At 38.2% G+C, this 18,168-nt stretch overlaps 3 protein-coding genes across 7 annotated transcripts; 2 read left to right on the top strand and 1 right to left on the bottom strand.

Annotated features, from left to right (window-relative positions):
• Window positions 1–616: 616 nt before the first annotated feature.
• Window positions 617–5,371, top strand: LOC140775391 (ATP-dependent Clp protease proteolytic subunit 5, chloroplastic-like). Of its 4 annotated transcripts, XR_012106745.1 has the most exons (11): window positions 617–821; window positions 908–1,012; window positions 1,115–1,232; window positions 1,311–1,403; window positions 2,322–2,367; window positions 2,466–2,538; window positions 3,853–3,887; window positions 3,992–4,080; window positions 4,380–4,723; window positions 5,149–5,205; window positions 5,289–5,371. XR_012106745.1 is itself a non-coding variant. In XM_073118657.1 (9 exons), exons 1-9 carry the CDS (start codon window positions 706–708, stop codon window positions 4,578–4,580), a joined length of 876 nt encoding a protein of 291 aa, XP_072974758.1. In that variant the 5' UTR covers window positions 617–705; the 3' UTR covers window positions 4,581–4,873. The 4 variants fall into 4 exon arrangements, 1 of the variants encoding a protein (XP_072974758.1); XR_012106746.1 differs by lacking the exon at window positions 5,149–5,205 and having other exon boundaries at window positions 5,206–5,371; XR_012106744.1 differs by having other exon boundaries at window positions 5,149–5,371.
• Window positions 5,372–7,510: 2,139 nt separating this feature from the next.
• On the top strand, window positions 7,511–14,882 carry LOC140775648 (histone-lysine N-methyltransferase EZ1). Of its 2 annotated transcripts, XM_073119033.1 has the most exons (17): window positions 7,511–7,650; window positions 7,756–7,857; window positions 7,937–8,277; window positions 9,227–9,388; window positions 9,630–9,714; window positions 10,089–10,238; window positions 10,330–10,377; window positions 10,463–10,534; window positions 10,641–11,353; window positions 11,631–11,781; window positions 12,426–12,646; window positions 12,862–12,993; window positions 13,708–13,798; window positions 13,891–13,938; window positions 14,009–14,137; window positions 14,348–14,425; window positions 14,494–14,882. In XM_073119033.1, exons 1-17 carry the CDS (start codon window positions 7,603–7,605, stop codon window positions 14,677–14,679), a joined length of 2,757 nt encoding a protein of 918 aa, XP_072975134.1. In that variant the 5' UTR covers window positions 7,511–7,602; the 3' UTR covers window positions 14,680–14,882. The 2 variants fall into 2 exon arrangements, with proteins under 2 accessions (XP_072975134.1, XP_072975135.1); XM_073119034.1 differs by lacking the exons at window positions 7,511–7,650; window positions 7,756–7,857 and having other exon boundaries at window positions 8,136–8,277; window positions 9,222–9,388.
• Window positions 14,883–15,123: 241 nt separating this feature from the next.
• LOC140775650 (protein trichome birefringence-like 6) lies at window positions 15,124–18,162 on the bottom strand. Its single transcript, XM_073119035.1, has 5 exons — window positions 17,227–18,162; window positions 16,939–17,131; window positions 16,677–16,867; window positions 15,593–15,751; window positions 15,124–15,507 (listed from the first exon to the last, which is right to left on the bottom strand). Exons 1-5 carry the CDS (start codon window positions 18,069–18,071, stop codon window positions 15,183–15,185), a joined length of 1,713 nt encoding a protein of 570 aa, XP_072975136.1. The 5' UTR covers window positions 18,072–18,162; the 3' UTR covers window positions 15,124–15,182.
• Window positions 18,163–18,168: the final 6 nt, after the last annotated feature.

The following is an 18,168-nucleotide window of genomic DNA, read 5'->3' as shown; positions in this document are numbered from 1 at the left end:
CCTTGAGATACCTTTGTTTGTAGTTAAATTGGCAGTAAGAGATGGAGATGGGAAGATAATATTTTGTGATGTGTGGCCTGCAGCAGTGAGTGTGTCTTCTACGCATTAGCTTGGAATTTGCAAGAACGTTTTGTCATTTTCCTCTTATATATGACGATGGCTTTTAAAGCAATAGAGCTCTCTCTCTCCCAAAACTAGTGCATTGTGATGGCCTTTGTTTGCCTTTTACACCCTACGTTTCCACAAATTTGTGGCTCAGGCCTAAGAGTAAATTGGTTATATGTTGCTTTCTTTATTAGTATCATTAGGGTAGAGATTTTCATAGTTTAAAGGGCCAATGTGTGCTAAAATAGAAGAATAAATGCATGTAGAAATATTTAGAGAGTATTTTAGCTGAATCAGGGGATGATATAAATATTAGAAAGGAGGGTGTGAATTGTAAAATCGTGGAAATGTAGGGCGTGAATTGTAATAGTACCTAGAAGAATATCCCTCGTGAATCCGACCCGTTATCGTCCTAACTGCAACTAAGAAGCAATTACGATAGAAATTACCTTAATTAATTTCTAGACAATGTTAATCTTCTACACCCCCAGATCTTTCACCCAGAGCCAACTCTCTCTCTCTCTCTCTCTCTCTCTCTCTCTCTCTCGAATTGGATAGAACCCGAAGAAAAGACGCACAAGGAGCTCAAAGAGAGAGGAAATGGCGAGCTCCTCTCTAATGGCAACGCTTCCTTCCCCACTCCAATCTCTCCACGGGAACCCTAACCCAACACTCCGCCTCCCGTTCCACCACTCCCTCTCTATCCTCTCTCAAAGGTATTCCTTTTTGCTTCTCTCCGGCCCCTTCCCTTTATTTTTCGCTTCTTTAACCAACTATTTCTTCCTTCGTACATCTCTCGCAGGAAGGTTAAGAGTCTCGCGGCTACTTTCGTCTCCCCTAAGGCCGCCTACTCGAGTGGCTTCTCGGCTCCGCACCCATCTCAGAAAAGAGGGCTCTGGTCAATTAGGTTGGCCATTTGTTTATCTTTCTTGATTGGTTGGACCTGGTTTGCCTTTTGGGTTGATTTTGATTTTGATTTTATTTTTTATTTTTATTATTTTTTGTTTAGGGATGATTTGGCGATGCCATCGTCGCCGTACTTCCCGGTGGAGGCGCAAGGAGGGCAAGGGCCGCCGCCCATGGTGCAGGAGCGGTTCCAGAGCGTCATCAGCCAGCTCTTTCAGCATGTAGGGTTCCAGGGAGTATGGGTTTTGGTTAAATTCTTGATTTGAGAATAGGGACACTAAAACGTTACGATCTTTCAGAGGATAATTCGATGTGGTGGTGCCGTGGATGATGACATGGCGAACATTATTGTGGGTCAGCTTCTGTATCTTGATGCTGTTGATCCTACCAAGGTATGCTCTTTTACCTTTGTTTTTTTTTTTTGTTGTGTTTTCACTGGTTAGTAGTGGTTATTTATTAGGTTGGAATAGTTTCATGAGTTTGATGATGTTTTTTGTTTTGCTCGTATGATGCTTTATATGATTTGAGTATTCAAATTTTAGCTAAACTAAGGCACTAATGCTAGAGGTTGTATTTCTCTCCTTAAATTGTCTGAATTCCTAGGCACCTTTTATTTTATGGTCTAGGTGTTTCTTCGAAGTTTAGTATTTCTCTTTGCCTAGAAATCATCCTGTTTCTTCATTGATTCTACATTTATATTATTGCCCTTATGCTTGCCAAGTTATGTCAAGCTGCCTTCTCTATTGTTGACAATGTTGGAACTCAACTGACCTCCTTTTGCTCTGAGACTGTCTGGTCTTTTCAAAAGACACAAGCCATTCATTCTAAGAAGATGTGGAGACTTGAGGTTTAACATGTTGTTTGGATGCTCATTTACTCGAACTAATATCTCTCGTAATATCTTGATCTAAATTTTGATTAGCAACTAGAAAACACCTGACTTACTATTGATCTCAATTAATGTCAAATAACATCTTAATATCCATTCCTTAATCTGACTTTCTACCTGCTTTACATAACAAATTAGGTTCTTTCTAGAAACTAACATTGAATGCCTGATGAATAAAGGATAAATGATTTTACTGTTAACTATTCTTTTCTAATGGGTTTATTGAGGCAAAGATGTTCCAGTTCGACAAACTATGTTACTTTTATTAAATTGATCTATTAAGAACTTTTTCATCCTATGGGAATGAACAAAAGCTTATGCCTACTAGCTTTCTCATTTAGTTTCTTCTAAACTTCCTTGAATGCCAATTTATTGACTCTATTGCACATAAGTTTCTAAATTTTCTTGATGTTCTTGATAGGATATTATCATGTATGTAAATTCTCCAGGAGGATCAGTTACAGCCGGTAATGACTTTGACTTCTTGTTAACAGTCCTCTTAGATCCTCAAAATTATGGGTCAAGTTAGTTAATATTTCAGTTGCATCCATGTTTTTTCTTTTAGGTATGGCCATATTCGACACAATGAGACATATCAGGCCTGATGTTTCCACTGTCTGTGTTGGTCTGGCAGCCAGGTATAGATTTTTTTCTCCTGCTTTGGTTTACAATTGACACCAAGCTTCTCTAGTTTTGAGTTCACTATGGAATCTGTAAAGCTTATCAGGAACATTTCCTTTTTCAAATATGAAATATCTAGGTTTGGCCGAACTACAAGTCTATAAGATGTTCAAATCATGTGTACAGTTGCTGAAATTTTTTGTTAGATGTTATGCCTATAGGATATCAGTTGCTAACACCTAAATATCCAGATTGAATCTGATTCCCTAGATTTTCCTTCTTGGCTTCCTCCTAATAAGTAGATTATATAATGTTCATTGAAACTTTGAAACCTGAACTGCTTAAGTTTGATTTTCTGTAGTATAATGGTATTTCATCATCTGATAGTTTATCATGCTAAGCAGCTAACTAGGGCATCCTGGGAGAAGGTTTGTAGTCATAATACTGTTTCATCTGGTCTCGTTTATGTATACAGTCTTGGTGTTAAGAAGAAATAAAGGTTGGTAATGTCTGCACAATTCAACTGTCTTCTTGTTGTATGTTTAGCTGCAATACGTATGGGTTGACTTAGAATCGTCATTAACCAAAAGCTACATTGTTCAACCGCAAAATTTTCTTTTTCTTTTTCTTCTTTTGCCAAGGCTCAAGATTTGTCTTTGCCATCCTATCTATCATCTGTATGCTTCCTATTGTATCTCAGGCATTAAGGTCAGCAGACTGAATTTTTTATGTTCATCAGGATTAAGTTTAGGTTAATTAAGACATCTCTTTCAAGGAAAAGCATGCGGTGCCATTGGCATGCGGTGCCATTGGCATGCGGTGCCATTGGAGTTAGGTATACCTAGATATTTATTAGGCTGAAAAGGAACAAGAGATACTTTTACAGACCAAGCCATAGGACTAGAAAAATACAAAATGACAAAGCAAAATCAAAACGAGGATCTTCCATGAAAATAAAAGATTAACTACTCTGATAGTTAGAGGCCTCTTCTACCAGCAAAACTTTTGTTCATCGTTATGTTTTTTAGATTTAGATTTGCTAATTTACTGTTGGTTAAAACCTATATATAGTTATGTAATTGTTAAAATATTAAAGGTTGTTATGTGACCTAAGCAAGTTGTAATTGGTTCACTCAAAGTATACTTTGAGGAGAATGATTTCGATATGCCTCTATACTTTGAGGAGAATGATTTCGATATGCCTCTTTCTTTTCTTTATTGTGTTTTCTGCATGACTTGTGAATTTGATTGTGTTATGTTGCCTTTCTCTTGATCATCATTCCACATGGATTCACTGACTTTGCTGTTAATGTTTGTTTTTCCAATGACAGCATGGGTGCTTTTCTTCTGAGTGCTGGTACTAAAGGTATTTCTTGTTGATTCTACTGCATGGACTAAATGATTGAAAGTTGAAACTAAGGGTAGTTTCCTGCTTGGTCTTCTTGTTTATTGTAAAATGAATAAATGCAGGGAAAAGGTACAGCTTACCCAACTCCAGGATAATGATTCATCAGCCTCTTGGAGGAGCTCAAGGTGGACAAACTGATATTGACATCCAGGTAAATTTTAAGCTTCTGTTGAATATTTTTCAACCTTTGAAGATGTAGCAGTATTTATCTCTTATAGTGTTATGATTGACTGTGCAATTGCCATCTTGGGAGGTTAGAGTTAAGCAACTTGAAAGTTGAAACAGATATATCAGGAACTTTCTTTTGCAGATACTCCACATTAATGTTCCTTTTCCTATCTGTCTTAAAGCATATTATTGCCATCAGGAACATGGAGTCTCCTATTTGCAGCTTTTCAGTAAAAGCTGGGTCTTCTTTACTAACAAATGAACTCTCTTGCTTGGCTTCAGGCTAATGAGATGCTACATCACAAGGCCAATTTGAATGGTTATCTAGCATACCATACTGGTCAATCCTTAGAGAAGATCAACCAAGATACCGACCGGGACTTCTTCATGAGTGCCAAAGAAGCTAAAGAGTATGGCCTAATTGACGGTGTCATCATGAACCCGCTGAAAGCCCTTCAACCCCTACCAGCTACTGATCAGTAACGAAGTCTGTACATGGATTGTTGGTATTATATATTGATGACAGAACAGAAGATCCAATCATGTTATTCTGTCTTCGGGAAGCTTGCAATTCCAAGCTCATGGCTTGGATAATATAGCTTATGTTTCAGCTATATTGAGACCAGGTATGTGCGAGTTGTTGAATATCATCACAGATTAGGTCTATCTGCAATTTTCTTTTATTTTTTGTTCTAAAACAGGACTGGACTTACAGATACATGTCTGATGATAGTGAATTCACATCATTACACAAATTACTAGTATCTTTCCTTCAATGCCATTTGTTGTTGCTGTTGAATCTGAACTATTACTTCATTTCACCAGCTTGTGTTTCAATATCCGTAATTTTTGCATTTCTAGAAGTCATTCATTCTCATTACTTTGTTGAGCTATCTCGCCTCATCATTGATTTATAGTTTTACTTGCTAGCTGCAGTTAACATTCTCTTTTGTTGGTCTCTCGGGAATGATACACACTCAACGCCTGTGGCCTCTCTTTTCCTGTTCTCATTTCGACGCACAAATTATCATTGAATATGTTTTCTATGCAGGTCTAAAATCAGAAGAGCAAAATGATTAGGGTTCTTTCTATTTTGTTCATTTGCCAGGTAAGAATAATCTTTTTGGAGAAGTAAAAAAAATGAAATTCTTACTCAAATTGGGAGTAACAGCACCACTGAAAAAGTTGTAGGCTTACAATTCCAGAGTTCTGCCAAGAAAAAGAGACATCGAAGTATTTATTATTTTTGTGATATTAAATAATTCTTGAGTTCCTGTTATATTGATCTTAAATACACGAATTTATTTATAATTATTGAAATCTGTTCATATCTGCAATAATTGATTGAAGCAAAACCTCCATTTCGAGCAATGCATTCCGAAGAGAAATGGAACTCCAAATTCATTGCTTTCAGAAAGAAAAGAAAAGACCATCCTAGTTGTCTTTCTCTTTCTATCGCTCAAGAAACCATGGGTTATAGGTAAAAGAAAAGAAGTAGCTCTTTCTAGTACGTACGTTTAGGTCATTGAACACATATAGCCCTTGAATATTTCTCAACTATAAACTCCAATGACTACGATGAGAATTAACCTTGTAAATTTGGTCATAGATCGGTAAGACTTAGCTACAACGTGACTTCATATCACCCTAGTTGCAAAGCACTACACTAAATCTAACAACCTCGCTAAACTAAACGAAACATGGATTACGAGCATGCATGCACACCTCCTTACTCCGTGCACCTACTTCGTATCTTCTACTTAAATCCTGGTCAAAACTTTAGTTCACAAACAAGGACAAAGAGATGTCATCTTTGAAACAGACTGCTTAGGCCTGGCGTGAATTCTCCAGAAGAAAAAATTAGCTCGTGAAAAATTAGAAACATTGTAGAGAAATGTATCGATCTCTTGAGAGGACTCAGGAAGGTTAGCATTTTGCACATGTTTCGAAAGGCAAATTGGGCGGCTTACTAGGTAGCCAACCAGAGGTCGCTTAGAACAAATTGTACGTTCATTGAGCCGGATGGTCCAATCCACCTTGATCTATGTAAAATTCTTTTTCTTTTTAACTCCCCACCAACTTAGTTAGTCGAGGAGCAAAGCTTAATATAGCTCTCTATTTTAAAAAAAAGAAAAAAAAAATGGAGCAAAGCAAGCAAGAAGGGGGAAGAGCCCTTAACCCTAAAGAACTCTTTCCATGCCCTTAGCCTCTCTCCCTTTCTCCCTCTCTCCTTCTATTATCCAAACTCACCATTTCACCCTCTTCAACTTTCTTATCCATTCACTCCCTTCTTCTCCACTTACTTACTATCTTGATCTGCCGTCTTGAGACCTCTTAAGCTCATTAACTGGCCATCTCATTAGGCTTCCAACTAAGGTCTCATGGGCCTAGTTGATTTGTAATCTTCTTCATTGATTTGCATGAAACAATGGTGATGTGGGTGAGGACGTTCGTCATGCTGGTCGTCGACCGGTACTACATTTGGAGAAGAGGTGAAGGAGAAGCAAGTCGAGAAGGTGGGTGGCGATCTTCTTGGCTTTCGCTTTTGCAGTTTGACTTCGAACAGATGATCTTTACTGTGATGAACGCGGCATTGGTTGATGGCATGGGATGGAGTTAATTAATGCACTTGTTCCTTGGTTAATGGACTGTTCCAAGTTCTTCTATTGCTATGGAAGTTTCTTTTTTCTTTTGGTGCCTGTGACAAGGTGTCGAAGTTGTGCAAAAGTATGTTAGAAAATCCAAGGGGTAGTTGCATATTTCTTCTGTAAGACTTCTGATAAGCTTCGACCCATTGCATCTAGATATATTCTAAAGTAAAAGAAAGGTAAGATTGCATACCTTATTACATCTTACATTAAATTTAGTAGAACAGACCATTCAAGTCAACTCATACACTTGCCCCAACTACGACTGATTTGCAAGATAATTCTACTTTATAATCACATTAGCAAATATGAACAAAAATACGTTTTCATTGTGCATCGGAACTACTCTGGCTTTGTAGTACACACACACACACACACACACACACACATATATATATATATATATATATATATATATATATATATATATATATATAATAGTCAATATGTTCTATAAATAACGATAAGTTGTTTGTAAACGCGAGTTTTTGTCTATGTTTGCTAATAAGTTTATAAAGTAGAATTAATTTGCAAATGATCCTGATATTACTCGATCAATCACAGCAATCAAGTCCACAAATTCCACCCAACCAACGGCCAGGATCAAGTGCCTTTAAATGGGACCACGCGCTGACACTTCTATTGTACCCACTTCGGTGACTCCATCATAAGCTCACCGGAGAGCCACACATTCTTGTGGGACCAAAGCCTTTTGTTATGCCGCGTCAGATAGGGTCTTCTTTTTATGTCTCTCTTTAGAGTTTTTTTTAAAAGCAACGAAAGATCACCTTCGATGCCAACAAATACTCTGAGAGCCCTGACATCTCCCTCTGAAAGGATTCTTCTTCTTTACCGCCATGGTTTCCTCCTCCAGAGCCGCCGATTCCTCCTCACATCGATCCAAGGTGCGATCTTAATACGATTTATGGATCCAGAGATTCGAATAGATTACATATCGTAAGTACCAATCTGAAATCTTAGGCATATTTCGTGTCAATTTTGGTTTACAGCGGTCGGATGGAGAGCAGGGGAAGGAGGGGATTTCGAGCCTTCCGTGGAAATTAACTCAGTTAAAGAAGCAAATCCAGGCCTCTCGATTGGTTTCCGTCAAGGTATGCAATCCCCACCTCGTCTTCTCGTCAGGATTCCCTTAAAACAACAAGAATTGAGGTGCGCAAGTTGTTACAATAGGAAAAGATCGAGAGAAATAGGAAGAGTCTGCAGCTCCACACGTGCCATCTATTTGATATGGCTGCGGATGCGGAGGCGGCGACGAGGAGTTCGTCGAGACAGTCCGAGACAGTGGAGAACATGCTGTCCGTGCGAATGGGGAAGCCCCTGTGCTGTTTGAGTGGGTGGGATTGGGCTAATGGATCGGGGGAGAAGGAGATTGGACATAGCCTGGAGGAGAACTTGACGTCGGGGAGCTTGCTGTTTGGGAGTGGCGGTGGCCATAAGAGCACCGTGCCCCTCGTCAAATTTCCGTTTGTCGACAAGATTTCACCTTACACTACTTGGATGTTCTTAGACAAGTATTGCTATGTTTGTCAATTTTTCAATTGAAGTTTTTTATGTTTTATTATTTCGTAGAATGCACTGGCAATATATGTTACCTGTAGTTTATGCAAATAGAATTCCCGATAATATCTTGTTGTTTCAATTGTTTGGATATCAGCCCGACCCTGTATAGATTTAGAAGTAACTGAGTGAGGTTTTAGATGTGGGGATTTTGTGTGTGTGTTTGTGAGGGCGATTATTAATGTTCTGCCATAATGCTGATGACTATTTTTGTTTGTTCTTTCTGTTACATTAAAAAAGCAATGACTAAGTATTAGTTACAGAAGACATGAGAACATTTAATAGAGCTGAATGATAATAAAAATCCATATAGCTGGGACCCGAAATAGTCAGGACTAGCTTCTTGCTGATGTAGTACTAGCCAAGACTCTTTGGGAGAAGGTTATAGTAGAGATGTGGTTTGATACTTAATGAGGAAGCTCAGGTCATTTGTATGAGCTTACTCTATGCTTTTGAAGCAAGGTGGAAACTTGGTTTGTTTCTGGAAAGCCATGACAAACAAGCTTCTAGGTGTTCTATGCATCTTCAATACGTAAGATTCATGGTTTCATGCTAGTGGTGATCATATATTAAGTATTAAGTCTTCATAATAGGACATTCTTGTAGAGTTTTCCCAAGTAGACATTTGAAACTATCACTGCAATAAATTTTCAACAAGAGAAATGCACTTGTAAGGTCCTGGGCCTCCTGGCTCAACGTAATCTTAATCCTATATTTTATATGTTTGGCTACATGATGTGCTTTCAAATAAGTTACTCTGTCGATTCAATTGTCTTTTGTTTATCACTTTTCTATCACCAATGTTTGCTGGATGATAATATTATATCAAACATCTATTGTACAATAATCTAGAGGTTATATTGTTCTCCTGTTCTTTACTCTACATTACCTAACACAGCGCAGAAATCAAAGAATGGCTGATGACCAGTCAGTTGTTGGGAGGAGAAGGATATATTACGATCCAGATGATAATGAAGCACTAATTTGTAGTGACAGTGACGAGGAGATTCCAGAACAAGAGGAAGAGAGGCATGAATTCTCTGAAGGAGAAGATCAAATGTTATGGTAACTACATTCGTGCATATGTTGCCTTATTCTCTTGATAGTTATTCCGTGACATCATTTATACTCCTTTCTTTGGATCAGATGCTTTCTTCTTGCATAAGAAGATTAACAACCAAGAATCACAGGAATCCTCAACTAATTGGACTTGTTGTATTATACTTATCATAATTAGATATTATTGTACATGTCAGTATATTCCCATGGAGTATTGATATGGCACCATTGATCCTACCTGATGCAGGAAAGCCCTTCAAGACCATGGGTTATGTCAGGAAGTTCTGAATATCCTCTGCCAGTTCATTGATGCAACTCATTTGGAGATTCAGGTATGTCAGCTATAGAAGAAGATTTACAATTTTGACAAGATGTTTCCTAAGCTAGATTACATTTCCACCCATTGCACTATGACCTAGTATCACATTACATGCCTGTAAACTATCAAACATGTAACAACCTGAGCCTCTGGTGTGACATGATAGTGCTGGCTGTTTATTTCCTTCACATTTTGTTCTCCCAAGAATCTCTCATGGCGGATGTTTTAGATAGTTAGGAGAAATTCTATGACACCATGATATTGAAATGTAATTTTGTGTTTTGTTCGACATGCATTGTTCTGTTGGCCTTTATATATTCATACAGCTGTCTTCTAAAATGAAGCCTTGAGGGTTCCTAAGTTTCATGGTGTATGATGGAATTGCAGGAAAGATTTGGCAGACTTGCTGAGGAAAATGAGAAACAAGCAAATAAGTCTACAGCTGATGATGCTGTGTGCGAAGGTCCAGTTTTCCTTGACAAGACTCTTGATGCGGCTTTAGATTCTTTTGATAATCTCTTCTGCCGAAGATGTTTGGTAGGTGTCATCGGTACTGATCATTTCTTCTTTTAGACGTTCTCTTTAGGTTCTTTTGTGATGACTTCACTAAATACACTGGTGTTTACAGGTTTTTGACTGCCGCCTCCATGGATGTTCTCAGAATTTAGTCATGCCAGTGAGTCAAAATGCTAGTGATTATTTCTAAAGTAACCACAAAAGAAAAAGGATTGCTGATTTATTTGCAAACTTCTGTCTGGCAGAATGAAAAGCAGCCTTATGTCTTTGAAGTTGATGAGGTTAGGAAACCGTGTGGTGATCAATGCTACCTTAAGGTATGCCTCTTACACTTAGGTCCTGATCGTCCTATCATAACTTGTTAAATGAAAAAGTACTGTGGTTAATTGGTTAATCTATCTAACTTCTTGTTATACTTCACAGAGAAGGAAAGGCATTCTAGATGTATGCCATGACAAGCCAGATTGTAGTGCCAGAAAAGGGACAAAATTTAAATCTGTGACAGAGGAACTTGATACTGCAGTACTCTCTGAAGCTGAAGATTCAAACCCCGGTGATGACAGTGTACGGGATACTGTATCTATGCAAATATGCACTGATGAGGACAGATCAGTCAATTTTTCTTCAGGAACTGCTGAGGCAAGCAGGACGCCTAATGCTGAAGCTACTTCCCAGACAGAAATAATCAATCTGAAAATCCATGAAAAAACTGTAGGAAAGCGCAAGACCATAGAGCATGAAAGCATATTAGAGGGAGAAACTGAGCCTACAGAAACATTTCTGGTTTCTGCTGATAAAAAGCCGAAGAAACTAACATCTTCAGATTTGTCTTTGGCTGGTGAAAATTTGCTGCATGAACATCCTATTTCCAAGGCTGATAATGAAGATCCAGATTCTCGAAAACACAGTTTAAACCATTTTCAGGAGGAAGCTGTTGATGCTTTCACTGAGCATCCTTCTAAGACAGATAACTGTTTTGGTGATCACAGTAATGCCATAGAAGATGTAAAAGATACTGATATGGTTTCTATGACAAAGGATTCATTCAGTTCCGGCAAAGCACAAACTGCTTCTTGTTGGAATACCATGGAGAAAGATCTTTATCTAAAGGGTATAGAGATATTTGGGAAAAACAGGTATATTTAGGAAGTATTCTTATTTGTCTGTTCTCCTTTTACTATTTAAAAGTTTCTTTTTGAGGAAAGTGTGGCTTGCCCGGTAAGATTTATTGAGATTCATTAAGTTTACATGGAGAGATCTAGGGGCAGAGAGGGAGAAGGTGGTGTAGAAAGAGATTGATCCTTTGAGTTCTTACAATGTTCCACCACTTCTAATGCTAAACTCTTGCTTCTCTCATTGTTCTCTAGCAATATTATTTTCTTTACTTGCTTGACACATTGCTTTTTTCTGCAGTTGCCTTATAGCTAGAAACTTACTTTCTGGCTTGAAGACATGCTTGGAGGTATCCAACTACATGTTTAACAATGGTGCTACAATCCCAAGCAGACCGTTGTCGACAAAATCAAGCTTAGATGACTTTGGAAAGGCTGGCCCGGAGTATATGGTGTGTATTAAAGAAATTCTACAATGTACTTATTGTATTAAAAGAATGGAAAAGCTGCTACTGGTAGTCAGTGCGATATCTACCTACCCTACAAGTTCGAACTGACATATAAACATAGTTGGTTGCATGTTAACAGGAAGAAGTCCACTTTTTTTTATTACATGCAGATATTGTTTCAATTATGTTGAAAAGTATATTTTGAATCAATATGTTTAAGCATATGCTTCATGCAATAGATGTGTTTTTTGGTTAATCAATACTATGATATCATTGTTTATGTAGCCTTATTAGATGCGTCACTTAGTGTGGCGGTAAGACTTGCTTCTTGTATCAAAGAGGTCATGAGTTTAAGTCTTGGAAATAACCTCCTTATAGATGAGTGTAAAGTTGTATATCTCTCTTTCTAAGATTGCACGTAGACAGGAGCCTCATGCATCAGGATTCCCTTCTATTTTTCTCTTTTTAATTTACATAGACATGTTGGCTTAGCACAATAATGCCTTTCCATCTTGGGTGAAACTTCTCTTACTCATGTTTAGTTGTTGAGTGCGTGATTATATCTACACTGAGCATCTGATTCATTGACTTACACTATGATAGCATCTCCATAATGCAATTTTACGAGAACTTGTTCTTGCTTGTAGGAGCAAGAGATGCCCATAAGAACTCGAATTTTTCGTAGGAGGGGAAAATCACGGAAGCTTAAATATACCTGGAAATCTGCTGGCCATCCAACTATTTGGAAAAGAATTGCTGATGGAAAACGGCAATGGTGTAAGCAGTATGCACCATGTGGCTGTCTGGCGATGTGTGGGAAAGAGTGTTCTTGTATGCAAAATGGAACTTGCTGTGAGAAATATTGTGGGTAGGCACTAAACTGTCCTTCCTCAACATAGGAACCTACAGTAGACATTCTAATTGGGAACTTTTCACTATTCAGCAATTAAGCTGGAAAGAGATATTTAAGTAACTTATGAAATTCAGTTTAAGTTATCAATTCAGTCTTTCAAAATTAATATGTCGTAGATGAAGTGTGAAATCCTCTATTGAATCGACTGATTTTGTATTACAATTTTATAGGTGCTCCAAGAGCTGCAAAAACCGATTCAGAGGGTGTCATTGTGCTAAAAGTCAATGCAGAAGCAGGCAATGCCCATGCTTCGCCGCTGGGCGTGAATGTGATCCTGATGTTTGCAGGAACTGCTGGGTTAGGTAATTGGTCATGCTTATACTACCTTTCAGTTAAATTTAAAACTACCTTTCAGATACATTTCTCCATAGCATGCTTATACTTTTGATGTCCATTTGTTGTTCTTGAGGGTTGATGTTAGGCTTCAGGGCACGTCTGTGCTTATCCCTTCTACTGCACAAGCATCAAGACAAACAATTGCTGATCTTCTATTTCGGAATGAACAATCAAGATTAGTTAGTTTATAACCAGAAGTAACAAATCAATGTAGGAATCTAATTAGTTGGCATTTGCTATATTTGATCTTACAAAGACTATTTGATATTATATTCTGCTGATCTCATAGCCTCATGGTCCTCTCTTGACATGCCTCACCTCTCTAAGCTTATCCACCTTGTGCAGAAGACTTGCGCTCCTTGTTAACCTTCTCTTCTGACCCTTTTTCCCAGTGTGGTCTTCATGTCACCTTCCATGATCATGCTCTTTCCTCTCTTAAATAGTTTACATGCTGCACCTGTGCTGTCTTGTTTCATTCGCTGTGTATTGCTTTGCTGCACCCAATGCTGCCCCCCACAGTTGTTCATTCCTCCAGATGAGATGGTCAGTTAAAGCAAACATACCTCCTCCATCCTACTCTTATCTAAATTGGCAGAAGTGGCCACAGGATGAATGAGCAGATATAGAAATGTGATATAGTACATAAAGGTTATTTACTCTCCACACCAACTTTCTTGCAGCTGTGGAGATGGTTCACTAGGTGAGCCACCAGCACGAGGTGATGGCTATCAATGTGGAAATATGAAGCTCCTCTTAAAACAACGGCAGAGAGTGAGTACAGTAGTGCCATATTATTGAATGCTTTCATTAAATGCTTTAGTTACACTGTAACGTGCTTTGCTGAACGTTTACCACGATACCAGATTTTGCTGGCTAGGTCTGATGTTGCTGGATGGGGTGCCTTTATAAAGGTCAGAAAGTTAAGGCTCTGCAGAATATAGTATCTTGCTTTGCTTCTAACACTGTTTGACATAATAACAGAACCCTGTTAATAAAAATGATTATCTTGGAGAATACACCGGCGAATTGATTTCCCACAAAGAAGCAGACAAACGCGGGAAGATCTATGACCGTGCAAACTCATCATTCCTCTTTGATTTGAATGATCAGGTACCAGTTAAGCTTCTGTTCTACCACATCGACCCATCAGAAGAACTGCTTCTCTACCTTATTAGATTAGCAAAAGACTTAGACTTTTGACAAATTTTTATGGATACTTGTGGAACTGACCAAGTCTACTCTCAAAGACTTAGCTAGAAAAAGTCGAAAATGAATCTGTTTGCTTGGTAAAACTATTTTCACTATGTTTTCTTTATGCAGTATGTATTGGATGCTTATCGCAAAGGTGACAAGCTCAAATTTGCAAATCACTCGTCAAATCCTAATTGTTATGCAAAGGTATTTTTACTCGACTCATCTAATTCATTCTGATATTACCTTCATCATTTTAACCGTATCTTTGTCAGGTAATGTTGGTAGCTGGAGATCATCGAGTCGGTATTTTTGCCAAAGAACATATTGAAGCAAGCGAGGAGCTTTTTTACGATTATCGCTATGGACCTGATCAGGCTCCAGCCTGGGCTCGCAAGCCAGAAGGTTCGAAAAGAGATGATTCTGCTGTCTCTCATAATCGAGCTCATAAAGTTGCTTAACATGTTGCAGTTTCAGAACATCCACATAATCAAATTGTAGATAATATATTTACGAGGGAAGACCAGCTTATCAGCACAATTATTAAATTTTTTGCTTAAATTCCTATATAGATCGTGTATGATCTTGTGTAAAGAATGTCTGTAGATAAAAATCATAAATATTACATTCTTGATTATGTTAATGCATACAACCTTTACATGTATTGATGAGCTGTGTGTATCAAAGAGCTTGTGCTTACGGTTTTCCTGATCTGAAGATTCATCAATGTTGAGAATGATTGAGAATTATAACGAAATAGGTCTTCAAGGATCCTACTGGGTACATAACAATCCGACATGTTTTGCTTCATTGTCATTGTCACAATAAATCCTACTACTTGGCCTGAGGTTTCCTCACTTGAGAGGGAAGAAAAAGCCCACCAATGGAGGCGATAAAACTCGAGCAATATATGCAAAGAATAAGAAGACCATAGGAAGAGACAATAGCCTTCTATCATATTTTCTTATAAAAAATGGTTATGTTTTCTAGCTATTAAATAGGAATACAACAACTCATTCCATGTATCTGGAACTCCAGGAAGACACCAGTGGCTACAATCTTGAATGCTTGAAGGAGGCCCTTTTCCAGGGTTTCTACCATATATAGATGGATGACCATCTATTCTAAGTCCAGAAAGGTTTGTTATGTTCAGAATAGTAACAGGGGTTTTCATTTGTTTTACAACTTCCTCTAAGATCAAATTCTTTTCAGTAACTTGTCTGCCAGAAGTATCATTCAGGGGCTGGGTGCTTTCCCTGCAGTGTCCTCCAGAATTCCATTCGCCGCCACTAATTAGGAAGTAAAACAGGAATTATGAGCAGAGATCATATGCAACTTTTGTGTTTGTTAGCTTCAAGGATATGATAAACTAACCTGAAATGTGATGGTGCAGAGCTTCTGAAGAAAACTTGGGTCCTGCGTGGATTGACATGCTGTTCGACCCATGACGCCCAAGTCTTTAGGGCTTTTTGGAAAGCAATAGAAACATCAAGATGGGAATGAACCTGGTCTCCTTCCTGATAGTAATTGACTCTGTAGAGTGTTTACAAAATGCAGTGGTTTATTAGACGCTCACATTATACTGTCGCAGTAGAAGATTTGATTACGAATTTTGCATGCTTCCGGATTTGACGATAATAAACACAAACTCTGATACAATGACCTAATATAGCAACCAAGAAAAATAGAATCCAATGAATGCAACCAAAAGACAGAATCCAACTTATGGTTTCATGGAGCTCAACATGTAACATATAATTAAATTTGCAAAGTAGTTATTCTGATGGTTCAATTACCACCAACAAATAAAAGGCAGACATAGCTTTATTTGAATTTTGTTCTTCGATTTTAATGGTCTAATGCACGAAGCAACTGAGTTAGCACCCCAAATTCTTTTAATAACACACACTATTACTCTGCAGAGAAACCTTTCGCCAAAGTTAAAAAAAAAATTCTATTGCATGAAAACTCTAAAAGAAGATTACTGGTTCTGTTGCATGAAAACAATCTCAAGTTATATATCCCAAAAGAAACAAAATCCAAAAGAACATAACTTGCTGTACAAGTAGATGCGAGAAGCAAAATCCAGCTTATAAACGATTTGCGGGTGTTGTAGGTTGAAAATATAGTAACTCAGAAAAATCAATAATTTGAAATGGAGAATATATAAAAAAAAGGGAGGAAATGATGGCTAAGATGGATATCCCTATTAGGATATCTGTTTATGAGCTAGTTTATTTGACTTTACTATATGACATAAGTCACATAACTATCTAAACTTACAGTAGAGCTCAGACAGTGTAAATCTTATCTAATGTTGAGCAACTATTTGAAATTTAGAAGCATAGGTCTACCAAGTTATAAATTCAAATATCAATCTGAGAACATATTTAGCTCAAAATAAAGTTTGAACCATTAGCAAATGTTATAGCTGGAGGACGGAAAGTAATGCGCTCACCCAGCTTTCGTTTTTTGGTGGGACCACCAATGAGCAGTGTTAAATACAAGCATATCAGCTCCTCTCCATCTCGACGAACTCTTATCTATTGTATCAATTCGTAGTGTCTTAACACGCCTTTGCCCTATTCTTGCCTTGCTCTCATGCGCCAAGAAATGAGTAACATAGTATTCAACACTGCAATTGTAATCCTGAAACAACCTTTGCATATTAATAATGTTCAAATGATGCTAATAAAAATACTACTTCTATAAGTATATACCAGGAACTTGAACTTGTAGTTCCCCCTTTCTTTTGTGATCTTTCTTCCACGAGCTTCCCGAACTCGTGTAGGATCGGAAATAGCTCCCTGTAGTAAACACATCATAGATTCCCATTGGTTCCTATTTATGGAATCCCCAACAAACACTAGTCTCTTCCCTTTAATCATCTCTAGCATTTTCACTGGATTGAACCTGAATTTAGCCCAAACAATCACAAATCCCAGTTCTACCAAGCATTAATTTCTCACAGTAATGAAAAAAAAAAAAAAAAAAAAGCTTAAGGCTACCTTGGTATGCTGCAGTGGTGTGGTTGCCACCTCCATTTCATATATTTTGCATCCACTCTCCCATTAGCTTCGCAGCTAAACCCTTCATCTATAAAGGGGCATGATTTGCTTGCGTAGAGAGGATAAGTCTCATCAAGAACCCAATTTCCATCATATATATCACAATGGTTTGCAACCTCACTTTCTTTCTTTTCCGCAACTGAATCAGTGATCTGTTCAAAAGTAGTCGAAGAGATTGCAGGACTGTTCAAATTTTGCTCCTCAAATTTCTCATTTTTCAACCTTTCGCCATCGAATGCATTGTTTGCTCCTTCGATACTGGAATCTAGACCTTCCCTGGAAACGTCAGAGCTTTTCAATCTATGAGCACCGGTCAAATCACCAATCCTCTTCACCTCAACCGAGTGCAAGTTTTCTTCAGAAGAAGTATTGGCTCTCCCCGGAAAGTAATCATTCAAAATGGCATCTTTCTCACCGAATACCGGATTAACTGCTCCTCTTGTTGAATCACCATCATTTATCACATAGCCATCTACCAAGATCGCATCTTCAACCTCCCTTCTCGAATCCAACGCTTCCCCAGAAAGATTAGCAACTTCCACCATGTGGGCTTCCTCCAAGACGGGGACTTCAGTAGCATCACCAGAGAGATTGCTACTAGGAGGAGCAAAGGCCCGACCTTTTATGGATTTGAGACCTCCAATGTACTGGAGATGGGCTTCTGTAGAACCCAAGGGGTTAATGTTGAGCACCCAAAAGGAGAAAAGGAAGCAGAAGAGAAGAGAGAAGGAGATGGTGACCACGACTCTTCTGGGCTTGATGGAGAAGCTCCTCAGCCGCTCCATTGCTTCTCATGAGAGAGCTTAAGGGGCATAACACACATGAGAGGTAATGATAAAAGCCAGTGAAAACAGCAGTACACAGAGGAGAGATAGTGAAGAG

Source organism: Typha angustifolia, chromosome 14 (assembly GCF_048772165.1).
Source record: "Typha angustifolia cultivar Huaian chromosome 14, ASM4877216v1, whole genome shotgun sequence".
In the NCBI taxonomy this organism is placed as follows: Eukaryota; Viridiplantae; Streptophyta; class Magnoliopsida; order Poales; family Typhaceae; genus Typha; species Typha angustifolia.
Note: the sequence above shows the minus strand (reverse complement) of the source record. Positions and strands in the feature narration are given on the sequence as shown.

Excerpts from the sequence above, each read along its gene's own strand:
- LOC140775391 (XM_073118657.1), top strand. The coding sequence starts at position 706 with ATGGCGAGCTCCTCTCTAATGGCAACGCTTCCTTCCCCACTCCAATCT. Across the intron at positions 2,539-3,852 it reads TGTGTTGGTCTGGCAGCCAG|CATGGGTGCTTTTCTTCTGA; the intron begins GTATAGATTTTT and ends TTCCAATGACAG. Across the intron at positions 4,081-4,379 it reads AAACTGATATTGACATCCAG|GCTAATGAGATGCTACATCA; the intron begins GTAAATTTTAAG and ends GCTTGGCTTCAG.
- LOC140775648 (XM_073119033.1), top strand. The coding sequence starts at position 7,603 with ATGGTTTCCTCCTCCAGAGCCGCCGATTCCTCCTCACATCGATCCAAG. Across the intron at positions 11,782-12,425 it reads AGGCTGGCCCGGAGTATATG|GAGCAAGAGATGCCCATAAG; the intron begins GTGTGTATTAAA and ends TCTTGCTTGTAG. Across the intron at positions 13,799-13,890 it reads TCTTAAAACAACGGCAGAGA|ATTTTGCTGGCTAGGTCTGA; the intron begins GTGAGTACAGTA and ends CCACGATACCAG.
- LOC140775650 (XM_073119035.1), bottom strand. The coding sequence starts at position 18,071 with ATGGAGCGGCTGAGGAGCTTCTCCATCAAGCCCAGAAGAGTCGTGGTC. Across the intron at positions 17,132-17,226 it reads CACCACTGCAGCATACCAAG|GTTCAATCCAGTGAAAATGC; the intron begins GTAGCCTTAAGC and ends GGCTAAATTCAG. Across the intron at positions 15,508-15,592 it reads TCTGCACCATCACATTTCAG|TGGCGGCGAATGGAATTCTG; the intron begins GTTAGTTTATCA and ends CTTCCTAATTAG.